Source organism: Paroedura picta, chromosome 4 (assembly GCF_049243985.1).
Source record: "Paroedura picta isolate Pp20150507F chromosome 4, Ppicta_v3.0, whole genome shotgun sequence".
Lineage (NCBI taxonomy): Eukaryota > Metazoa > Chordata > Lepidosauria > Squamata > Gekkonidae > Paroedura > Paroedura picta.
The window spans coordinates 49,962,998-49,975,759 of record NC_135372.1 but is presented as its reverse complement, the minus strand read 5'-3'; the positions used below and the strand labels follow the sequence as shown (position 1 = coordinate 49,975,759).

At 41.3% G+C, this 12,762-nt stretch overlaps 1 protein-coding gene across 6 annotated transcripts in view; it reads right to left on the bottom strand.

Annotated features, from left to right (window-relative positions):
* LOC143835330 (uncharacterized) overlaps nt 1–12,762 on the bottom strand; it is a 337,087-nt gene that overhangs the window by 125,758 nt on the left and 198,567 nt on the right. For 4 of the 6 annotated variants that reach the window (XR_013230098.1, XR_013230099.1, XM_077332770.1 and 1 more), the window contains one exon: nt 6,175–6,247. Coding sequence is in view for 3 of the 6 variants with exons in the window: in XM_077332770.1 (XP_077188885.1) it covers nt 6,175–6,247 (73 nt within the window). In the remaining 3 variants the exon portion in view is untranslated. Of the gene's footprint in view, nt 1–6,169; nt 6,248–12,762 lie in introns of all 6 variants that reach the window. The other 2 variants (XR_013230097.1, XM_077332771.1) reach the window with 1 other exon arrangement.

The following is a 12,762-nucleotide window of genomic DNA, read 5'->3' as shown; positions in this document are numbered from 1 at the left end:
TTGTCAGCAGAGAAACCTTATTCTTCAGGCTACTTTCTGCATAGTCAAATAATACAGTGCAGTAGGCAACATTTCCACATATACCTTCTCACACAGCCCAATGGGACTCCTAGTTGTCGCCCTCCACACAAAAACACATAGATGTGTTGATACTATGCACTTCTTCACAGTCAAAGTTTCCACCCATGAGTGATTAAGGCTGCTGAAAACTGTCTTGCACAAAACAAGAGTTCATTTAAGAAACCGATAGTCATAGCATGACTTTCCAGCATGGTCTCACAATATCCATCCTCTTGTATATACAACCTGCTCTCCACTCAAAATCATGGCATCCAGGTGTTCGTGGGTCCACATCACTTCTATCCTGCTTGGTCATTCTACAGATCTGATGAGAGCTATGGATTGTGGCCCCCTAACAACAGCCATCAGTTCTAAACAGTTTCCATTGGCTTTTTATGGCATAATGAAAGCAAAGAGGAGGAAATGTCTTTTCCTGTTTGTTTTCTCCATTTATGCCTCCTTCAAAGCCTTAAGACTTAAGTCAAAGTGCAGTCAAAGACTTAAGTCAACACCAAGTATGAGTTAGTTGACTTTGAACACAAAACTGGCTATTGTTAATGGAGCAAAGATGCTAGTTTTGAGAAACAAAGGCAAGTTTACATCCTCTCAACAGTCAAAAAAAAGAAAGAAGAAGATGAAGAGTAAGCAACTTGTAGTCAATCCTTAATGGTACAACTTTTGAAATTTCACTGTAAACCATGCTAGCCTGTGCACAGCAGATAAAACTTAGATACATTTCCTTCCATTCTCTTATACCTATCTATTCATTCAAGTTAGGGAACCAACTGACAACTCAAAGAAAGACACAAATTTTGACTGGTTCAGAATCTACGAACCAACGTTTGTGAACTGAAAACCACAGCATACTCCAAAATTTGGGGGACAATTTGTGGTGGTTCATTGCTTCCCATCACTCAGTTGTTTGGCATAAATGGCTCTGAGCCATTTGAACCCTGCTTTGAGCTTCCCACAGGCTTTTAGCAGAGAGCCAAAAGCAGGGTTTAAATGGCTCAGAGCCATTTAAACCAATAGCTAATAGATGGAGAGAACTCTTTCTGCCAATCTCAGTTGCAGGCTCCCTCATGCAGCCTGGTTTAAAGGGCTGGAGTAGAGAGCTCAAGACAGCAGCATCAGCAGAGAGTGCCTTCCCCACCAGCTTTACCCAGTGACAACGGAGTTTTTGCCAGTGAGATTGCGGCTTATTGAAAACTTAAAAATCACCAAAAGTTAGACAGAGCACAGGATCTGGCTTCAATCACGCTGTCCCACCAAGGGTATGCATATAACTCAGTCCCTGAGGCTGTTTTCTTGTTTCAAAGAATCAAAGTATGCATATAGAGCTAAAACCAGCTACCCTTTTTTCTCATTGGCAGGGAATGGAGTGGGGGGGGGCATTGCCTATTGGTGCGTGTCAAGACATGGGAGGAGTTTAATAACACACCTGAAACTCTGCATGACTAATAGAACACCCAAGGCAAGCGGGGAGACAAATAAATCGGTGTAAAGCTTCTTTCAGAAACAATGATGAAAAGACGCTGTAAGCAAAAAGACATGGTTGATCATGCAGAGCAAAATCAGTTTTGCAGAGTAAATTTACTCTCCTGTGCAGAGATCAGAAAAACCATGATGTCTTTAGTGAGTTTTCATCAGCTTTTCCATCGTGCAAAAGAGGCCCTGGTTTAAACTGGCTGCAACAGGCAAACCAAGACTGCAGATCCCTGTTGGTGAGTTCCCTTCCTCTGGGCCTCCAGCCTATAGCCTTTCCTGGGGGGGAGGGAGACTCCATCCACAGAGTTCCCGCCCCCCCAATCTAGCACCTGTTGTATTCCTCAAGGCCACTGGATTGGCCCCTAGTCATCATTTATATATTAACTCTGTTACTTTTGCACAAAATATATTCAATACATGCCCATCCCTAATATAAATATTTCAGCTCTGCTTTTCTTCACAATGGGAGTTTAGAAAGAAGTTTACAAAATGTAGAAGTATACTACAAAGTTAAAAAAAGACAATAATCCAAATCCTGGGCTGGTCCTGCGTCTACACGGCCAGCTAATTCCAGAACTGTAGGTTGTGAGCCAGGGACTAAGAGCTGAGAACAAATACCATCTTGGTCTTTGCCTTGAGCATATACCAAAGGCTCAGATCTCTAGCCACGTGCTGGCAAAGTACCTGTAACAGAGAAGAGAAACTCAGCCCAGATCCCATTCATCTGGCAAACAAAACTATCAACCTCCCTCCCATGCAAGAAATGGCTACCCCCTGACCTACTATATAGGCAGGACAGCCTAGGTAATATTCCTCTGGCAAAGAGATATTCCTGTCCTTCTTTCATATAGAAGGTTACTGAAGGTAATAGAGTTACTGAACTGATGTCTGGTATAGTTTACTGCAATTCTAAGGCCTAGCATTAAAATTACCCAAATCTATCAAAATTAGATCCAAGAAAAAGGTATGAAAGCACTTTGGTATGAAAGCACTAAAGTGAAAGTGCCTGAAAATGTAGAATTCATCCTGAACAGATTCTCAATGAGTGCTGAGATTGGGGCTAAGTGAGAGATGCCATCCCTAAAATAACTTTTCCAAGCAACTGATATTTTGAATTAAATTTTGAATTAAAGGGGGGGTATGAAAAGTTGCTGTTCATAGGAGAACAAAAGGTTTATTCTTGCTAGTTCGCATTCTACCCCCTCCCGTCCCCTAACCCCCCCTCCACAAGTGCTATTTAGGTCTTTTTATGGCACTAATAAGAAGACGGTACTTCAGTGCCAATATGTGTTAATATAAGTGACCGTTGCTTTCAACATATAGGGAGTTTGTTGTTGTTCATGCAGAGAAATCAAATCCCTGTGCAATGTTTACTTAGCTCAGTGCTAGAGTTCAGCAACAGACTTCTTTGCGAGAGTCTTACTAAACTTTTCCTAATGATGCCAGCAAGAATGGTGCCAAGCTTGTAAAGAAAAATACATGCACTGCTAAACGAGACAAATGTAGAATTGTGTCAAAATTAACCATGTAAAAATAAACAGCAGAAAAGAAAAAAAACAGCTCTGTCCATTGATGGACTGAAGTATGTACCAATAGAAAGAAGGCATCACTACTGTGCAGATTCCCAGACCCAATGAGATTCAGTTGCTTTCTGCTTTATCCTGATTGGATTTCTGGTTTTCAAATCCAAATAACTGTATTATATTGGTATAGTATATCAAAGGAAAGATTAAGCTAGATGTCTGGAGGGAAGACATTCCCCAGGGTGCTTGAGTTCTGTGACTCAGAGCTAAGACACTATGATTTTCTGGACTTCTGCTAATGTTGCCAGGGTATTACAGAAAGCATTGTCCCCTGTCTTTCAATAAGTTCTTTCATATTGATTTTAAAAGCTCTTTGAAAAAGAAAGATTGTTTTTTCATATATTGTACATAAGATCTTTTGTTTTCATCAACTTATTTTTTCCGTCTTGTAAATGAGCCCATGTGCCCATGCTTAGCATTTCAAAATTATTTTGAACTTTCTCATTCCAATAGTTACCATCAAAGTTTTGTGCAAAGCAAACTCTGAAACTAATTCAGGTGGCCCTTTTCAGGTGACACATCTGGAGAATTTCAAGGGAAGCAGAATTGATAAGACTACTGATATTTCTTGGAGGGGCTTTGTAGATCCAGACCTGTACTGTCACCAGATTTCATCTTAATCAAAACTCAAAAGTGAATTTTACTTCACAGGTGAAACATCTGAAGAAGCTAAGGTCTATTACGTATGCACAGCTTACTTCCAATTTATACAGAAGTCAACTTGTAGGGTTTGACTTCAAGTGCTGTGTGTGTGCATGCACTACCTTTTTTTTATTCTCCAGTTTTTCTCCTAGGAATCACCAAGTATATGTTCTTCATACCTATGAGAAAAACCAGACATTGTGTCGTGGTGCAGAAATTTCCAATAAAAAAAAATTGTGCTGTCTGGTTGGTCTACCACAGTTGTGCATTTGCATTACGGTAGGGATCACTGTGTTCCTTGCCTCAGTTTAGCACATCAAGTTTAGATATAATCTCCTTATTCGTAAATTTTGTGCTGGCCGTGTTTTTTGAAATAAGACTGAGATTCTTCAAGCTCTGGTAGCCATCTTATCAGAATGTTACTGATGGGACTTCGGCAGTTTCTTATGGTGGTAATAGTTTTCCCCCCCAGCTGTTGGCAACTTGATGTGCTGTTTACTTCATGGTGGTTTCAGGGTTCTGCCAACATAGGCTATCCACAGGAATCCTGCTCTCCTCCTTTTTGTTGCATAAGCTCTCTCTCCAAACCTCCCACAGTTAAAAGCCCAGTTCAAAGAAGGTGAACCTACCCTTTGGAGACCTTTGGAGAATACAGATGTGAACTTCCATCCTGGCTTTTTTATTTTTTGGCACACTCACTTGCAGCATGTATTTCTTATGATGTTGCAAGACCGCTAAACATTACTGTCGCAAAAGCTTACCTGGGTGAGAGGCTTTTGCCAGAACAAGACCTTTGATTTAGAATTTAAATTTGAACCATGGTTATAGTTGCACTCTCAGCCTTACGTTAATGAGTCACGTAAGATTTCATAATGGTGATTCCAAATATGCTGCAGAAAGTAACATTCCAACAAAGCAGAGAAAACTGTTCTTTACGTGCAATGATATCATTGGGTTGGGGGTAGTCATAGCAAAGTGTCTAATTACTGGACTGGCACATCTGGAAATTTGCAGGCAAATAAATGTATGTGCAACCCAAAACCAATAGTGACTGAGAAGCTCAATATAAGTGACATCGGACAAATTCACAGATGAAGAGTACTTCTCATGTTTGCTACAGTAACATGAACCTTTCATAAATTTCTCCTTTTACACTGCAAATGATAAAACAATGTTTAGTCAGAGGAACTCTTGGCATGCTAGCCAGCATGTGTGTCTTGGGACCCCATGGAATTACAGCTCAGTCACACAAACAACAGAGACAAATTCACCTGGAGAACAATGATGCTCATTTGGAATTACAGTTCAGTCACACAAACAACAGAGACAATTTCACCTGGAGAATAATGATGCTCATCTGGGGGTACCCCATGACATTTTACAGCAACAGTGTCCATGCCCTCTCTAAAGTTCTCCCCCCAAAGCTCAGGCTGTTCTCTTGGGTGGGTATGTATGACAACCACAACCCTATCACAAGCTGGAATCCAGAAGTGACCTTTCTTAGCCCAGTCATGATCCCAAGGACATCCCCCCCCCAACAGTGTTCCCTGCAATATCACAACATGGTTAGCCGGTGGTACGTTTCTGCAAATACTGGGGTAACTTTTCCTTTATCTGCTAGTGAAACGGTAGCTTTCTCAAGTAATGTTGATTTTATTGAGAAGTGATTTTAGGTATATGGGGCACTTTCAGAAATGCATAGGCAAGCAAGCAATCAGGAGGACCAACATATTTAGCCTATTAATTTAATACATCCAATGCAGCTATAATGTCTCTCAACACAAAATGTGCACTGTCAACAACTATTGTTGTTCATCTTGTTCTTGTTTATCTCACAATTCGACCTTCTTTTGTCCAATGCATAGACACTTTTTCATCACCTTTCCAGTTTCCCCTTTGTAACCACCCCCTGCAATGTTTACTAGTTCATGGTTGCAGGTTCTGTCCAATCAGCTTCAAATGGTGGGGAAACTATATGCCTTCAAATCTTTGGCACAGCTCCCAGTCCAGGTGAAGAAACGAGTGTGGCAAATGGGAAAACAATGGCACCTACATCCAAATACAGTCTCATTCTGTGTGGGGGCAGTATGGATGAACCTCACAAGATAATTTCTGAAAATGGACAAAGGGATTCCATAGTTAGCAATCCCCCCCCTTTAACTGGCAAAGAGCATGCACTGCAACCAGTCAACCCCCCAATAGTCACAGCTGCTTATTAAGTCTATAAATGCAATATATTCACTGACTGAAGTGAATATATTGACACAATATATTCAACAGCAATATAGGTTAGGATTCTCTATAGTAAACTAAGGGTTTGCTTTAGTGCCTTCTGATGAAATGATAAATATGAATTTAAAAGGGGAGGTGGACAGGGATAGTGATATGAAACGTACCATACCAAAGATCATTGGAGATCCTGGTCTCATCAAGGTCCTCTTCTCCCAGATGTCCATGTACTTCATCAATCCAAGCTGCGTAAGTAAAAGTACAGAGGTGACTCAAAGTGCAGAATAATCAATCCAAATTCCCAGTAAAATGGGAGGGCAGTGTATAAATATAAAAATGTAAATTAAATAAATAAAAATGTAAATGCACTCATTGTAAAATAGACAGGGCATGGGTATAATTTTATTGCAAACTTTGTGGAGCAAAGTTTTTCTACCTATTTTTCTACCACAGATCACTTGTGCCCCCTCTTCCACAGAGATACTTTCAAAAATGTCAGAATTCCTATGGGAAGGCCTTAATGCCTCCTGCACTTTTTGCTTGCTCCATAGACCGTTTATGCACTGGGAACTTCACTACCCCAGCTCTTGTGCAGGAGCAAAAATCAGGGGCAGATGAGGCATACTGGGCCAAATGCTCCCCCGTGTGGGTGCAGGAAGAGGTGGGGCAACTAAAATGCCAGCCTGCAGCCCAGCATAAAACCTCCAGTGCATAAATGGTCATAGGGAAAATAGATCCAGTGTCTTCTGCTCTCACCAGCACACTCCACATCCACCGCTACCAAGCTTGTTACTAGTTGCCATATTGTTCTGCTCTAGTCAGGATGCACCAAACAAGGGAAGGAATTGTCATGGCAAATGCCACAACACCTTCAAAGTTACTGCCCCTTGCTAATGTTGATTCTATTGGATGACAGAACCACAAAAGTAATTGTATCGGCCAGAAGAAGACCACCAGGTAATTCTCTGATGTGTTATTGCCCCAATGTGACCATGAGTGGCGAGTTACTGAGAAAAATTGAGAAGGGGTTAGAAACTCCACCCGCACCCTGAAAAAGGTTTTAATACTCCAGTGGTCTTCTACTTTAAAACATTGGGGAAAACAGTATAAATACATTCCTATCTACATAATAAATTAAAAAATGGAGGCAACATATGCGTGGATGTGCCATCCAATGCGCTTAATGGAACCATTACGAAAGATCAACACAGCAAATCTACTCTTTCCATTAAAATCCTCATGCTTCGGTCCCTTGCATGAAAGGAATGCAATCAAGCAGAAAAATATCCACTGTGAAGCTGACAAAACATTTCTTGAGTCTGAGTATAGCAGCTATGAAACTCTATTTTATATATTTCTAAGTCTTATTCTCTGCCATCAACCCCCTTCATTGCCACAAAGCTCCATCTTGAAATAGCTCTTCCATTATTTCCCCCATACTTTAAATTTTTCAAATATGTAGCACAAGACTAGAAGGAAAACATTAATTAAAATCCATCAATGCCAAGATGATCTGGGGCCAAGGGACCAAGCCCTATGAAGATAGGTTGAGGGACTTGGGAATGTTCAGCCTGGAGAAAAGGAGGTTGAGAGGGGACATGATAGCCCTCTTTAAGTATTTGAAAGGTTGTCACTTGGAGGAGGGCAGGATGCTGTTTCTGCTGGCTGCAGAGGAAAGGACACGCAGTAATGGGTTTAAACTTCAAGTACAACGATATAGGCTAGATATCAGGAAAAAGTTTTTCACAGTCAGAGTAGTTCAGCAGTGGAATAGGCTGCCTAAGGAGGTGGTGAGCGCCCCCTCACTGGAAGTCTTCAAGCAAAGGCTGGATACACACTTTTCTTGGATGCTTTAGGATGCTTAGGGCTAATCCTGCGTTGAGCAGGGGGTTGGACTAGATGGCCTGTATGGCCCCTTCCAACTCTATGATTCTATGATTCTATGAAAGTGCACAGTAACACCAGATCTTAGGTGTGAGGCTGGAGGAAGAGTACAGAGAAGAGGGGACAGTCACCCAACCTAGCTCTAATCCAATTGCAAAGGTTCCAAGGGTGACCCTTGCCTAAATAAGAGAAATAGCCTTTGGAGATAGATGAGCAGTGGAAAGAATAGGGGAGCTGTGGGGTTGCTGAGATTGGAATAGGGTATAATGCCACATTTTGCGGGAAAGTACTTTCTAGCCTGTTCCATGTGTGGGAGCACACACAAACCAGCTGAGGATTGGTAGCTGCTGTACTCGCTTCTGGACTTGATCAGTGACATATAACTTAACCACATCCCTCTACCTTTTTGGAGCTTGTGAAGAGGTTCCTTTGAGAAATTAAGTAAGTGTAGCCAAAGAATTGCACAGTACAGCTAACTCTAGCAAAACATTTAAATCTTTCCCTGTTGATAATTTTTCCAGTGATGCAAGATGAGCGATAGTCTTGTATTGGTAGACTCATCCCTTTTGTCAATCCCCCAAATTTAAATGATGAGGCAATATGTCCTTGGTTCTAGAGAGGTCAAATTAGCTTGTTCCAAACCATTTGGAAAGAGGGGGACGGGGTGAAAAGGGGAGATGTATTTACAGCTGGAAAGGGGGCAGGTGGGAACTTAAAACTAGGGCCTTTTCGCACAGGGATCTTTGTTGCAAATTGTTTGCGGAATGAAAAATCGCCATTTAAAATAGTGGAATTCGTCGTTATGCATACCTGCCTTTGTAGTGAAATCAGTTGCGTTTTTTAGCGTTTCCCACAGGCTTCCGGTCTCGGCAGAAATCGCTAGAAAGGAAGCGCTATTGCCAAGCTCGTCCCGCCCCTGGCCGTCAAGCAGCCAATGGGCAGCCGTTAGCATGCTCCCAAACAGCCCCTTTCCCTTTAAGAAAGGTTTTTTTAAAAAAAAAACGACCCATAGCAACGAATCTAGGTAGATTCGTTGCTACGGAGAGACCCATCCAGCTGCCTAATGTGAGCTGTCGTTTGATTGTATGATCGTTTGCACGCTGCCTCGAGTGATAAAAAAAAAATCCCCCCCCCTCTCACGGGCCCGATTTTCGGCTGAATTTATTTGTAAAAAATAAAGGGACTTTATTTCAGCAAACGGGCTTTTCAGTGGTTTGTGCTTAGTGACTAAAGGTGAAGGACTGAAGCCAGGGAAGCCTCTAAACAGAAAGAGGCTCACCGGTGCGTTTATCCCCGCTCGCTCGGAGAAAAAAAAATGGCGATCGCTTCGCCGGAAGTTTGGAGGAGAGAGCCAGGGGGAGGGACTTTGAAGAACCAGCAACAATGGTAACGCACAGGTCTTTAGCGCTACTGTTGCAGATTGGTTGCAGGAGTGTATCGCTATCCGGAGGGTGAATCCACTTTTCTGGATTCCCCTGAAAGCGCCACAACGAAGCGCTTTTTGCTGATTGGTTTCAGGATTGTTGCAGATTGTCTACGACGTCGTGGGTTATGGCAAATTAGTAGCGTTTCCAAATAGCAACCATTCTGCTACTTTGAAGCCGTGCGAAATGGCCCCTAGTCTTCTCTGTGTGCCTTTCGGGAGCTCCTCCCCACCTACGCGGAGTTGCAGTGCTGGGTCAAGATCCGTGATGGAGGGGGTAGGGGGGGCAGGCTTCTGCCATCAGCCTGCTCGCTTGAGAAGAGCGGACTTAATACCATCCTGCAACAAAAAGTGGGACTTCTGGTAGGAAATTGAGGCGCCAATGATGTCAGAATGTCGGATGCGAAACGAATGGTTGATTGTAAGCCGTGACTATTTTTATTTATTTTAATTCATTCAGAAGGCCTTGAATTCTTTTACATTATTTTTTAAATTATAAATATTAAATGTTTATAATTAATAATATAAATAAATAATACATAATATTTTAATTAAATAATAAATGTCATATTATGGGACTAAGAAATAGATGCAGAAGAGCTGTATGCTCATCTGATTCGATCTAGCAGTACAGCTCTAACAAAGTGTATCTATGTTTTATATAGGGAAACCTCTGGCAGGATTGGCTGATTGGTATGACGGAATTAAATGTTCACCCAAATTCCACCTGCTCAGATGACAATGAAACCATCAGAATTTTGGACTGGGAAAGCCTTTTTCTCTCCAGCATTCTCCTGCCAACTCTCCACTCTACTTTATAGGAGTGTACAAAAATTACAGGGATTGTATTTGGGACTTTTTATACTTCCACTGATATTGGTTATGCTTGCTGTTTGGATTAATTTTAAAATGTTCATTTTCATTTCCATGTTGTCTATGGGAAACACATTTCCAGGTGTTACTTGTTTCCAGTCTCTTTGGGATAAAATAATCTGGGATTGTTCTCCTCATTCTTGCCAAAATTCTAAGCCAGTTCAAGAAAGCATCCATGTGTTATAGGCCTCTAGATGCAAAACATATGTCTATGTATAATTTAATTGTGTGTGATCCAATTGAAGCACACAGAAGATCTTATTATATGTGATTTGTACACACTACAGATAATTGAGCACTACAATATAAATTAATTCACTAATAACTATACTGGAACTACAAGCAGTAAGGGGTTGGAGAAATGGGAAAAGAAAAGAAAACCAAACAACCAGTCTGTCTAAATCTGCTCTCACAAAGATCTATCAGCATTCACGACGACATACATGTATACAATGTTCTGTCAGTAGCTATTATGCCAGTCCAAAAAACCCAGATTCCAGAATCTTTATAGGGAGAGTTTAAAACAAAAGCACTAGTAAATTGCAAGATTAAAGAGTTTCTGTCACCACTGCAGCTCCAATAAAGCAATTCAACTGTCATATACCCTAACTACAGATATGGATCAGTGGAATTATTTAGACCATTTGGTAGGAACATGAGCAAACTCTTTTGGTTGGACAAAGTCCTTAACATGAAAATGCCTAATGATTTACTTTCTCTCCTCACTTCCTTGTACATTGATTGGGAATTGGGACCATAATAAGAAGGACAGTCATAAGATATCTGAATGTTTCTATCCATTCTTGAATTTCAGAAATAATTATTTTAAGGTTTTGATCATCCATGATATTATGTAGATCTGATAAGAAACTCTTGTTTCTTCAGGGTTGGAAGCCACCAGAAAGTGTGGCAACTTTTAATCTGTACTGAAATCCTTTAAAATATTTTATTTATTTAGATTTCTATACTGCCCTTCCATATGGCTCTGGGTGGTTTACAGAAAACGTTGTAGAATGTGAAAACTCCACAGCCATAGAGCAGTAAAGAAACCTCTAGAAAACATTGAGCCTGAGGGACTATTTATATGATAAAAAACGCCACCGAGGAAGAAAACAACTTTGAAAATGGGCTATTGAAAAAGAAAAAAAAATTGTGTTTATCTGGAACCCGTTTTGGTTTATGTTTGCACATCATAGATATGAAAGCAATATCTACAAAATAAATTGGAAGAATTATAACCAAAAAGATTACCTCTCTATTTAACAGCAGTCTGGCACTTTATCTCCTGGCACGTATAAATACTGAATCAGTTTTGTATACAACTATATAACACATGAGACTCTCATAACAGTGAATCTATTAAGTTCAGTACCATCTACTTTGACTGGCCCTGGCTCTCAAGGATTACCATCATCTACTACCTAATGAGAGCCTCTTGTGGTGCAGAGAGCCTCTTGTGGCGCAGAGTGGTAAGGCAGCCGCCTGAAAGCTTTGCCCATGAGGTTGGGAGTTCAATCCCAGCAGCCGGCTCAAGGTTGACTCAGCCTTCCATCCTTCTGAGGTTGGTAAAATGAGTACCCAGCTTGCTGGGGGGTAAACGGTAATGACTGGGGAAGGCACTGGCAAACCACCCCATATTGAGTCTGCCATGAAAACGCTGGAGGGCGTCACCCCAAGGGTCAGACATGACTCGGTGCTTGCACAGGGGATACCTTTACCTTTTTACTACCTAATGCTTTTATACTGGAGATGCCAGGGATTGAACCGGGAACCTTCTGCATGCCAAGTAGGTGCATTGCCAGTAAGCACCACGGCCTCTCCCCGTCTCCTATGTCTAACATGCATCCGCAGAGCAAACAAATCCCCAAAACTAACCAGTAAAAGGCAGTATGAAAATGCAAGCTGAAATAATGTCCAGTGCATAATCTTCTTTGATAACCCTAGCCCTTTAAACTGTTATCTAACTATCAAACATCGAGATATGATTTTAGGTCAAACAGCTGACCCACATATAAATGAGCATTTTGAAAAAATCAAAGAGAGAACATTCATCACCCCTAAATACTTTGGTTGCCTCATGCCCATCTATTGCTCAGGCCGCCATATGGGGGCAGAAAACAGTCACTCAACCGGGTTCCCTGCAGGGTCTGAAAGGTAATGATATACTTGCTGAAGAAATGCTGAGCTGAGAAGGTAGAGATAAGGGAAAGTACCAATTAGGCCTGATATGTTAATAGCCAGATACTTCTTTTAAACACTTAGAAGTATTTACATTCCAAAAGAAATTTTTTAAAAAGATGCTTGGCGGAAGGGGGGGGGAGACTTTGGGGGGGAAATGGAAGATTATCTTTTATGTTTTTCCCCCTCCTGCCACTGCTCACTTAGCAGCTCTGCCATGTGACAACAAGCAACAAAAGGGAACCATTATCATGCAAACCATTCTGGCACAAAGGGACATTACATATCTCATACAAAAGGGGTTTTCTTTAAAAAATACAGCACATTCAGTGTTCCAGGTTCACACTTGAAATTCACAGTCTTGCCTGCCAATGTTTCTGTGCAGCTGGGTGTTATGCTGTT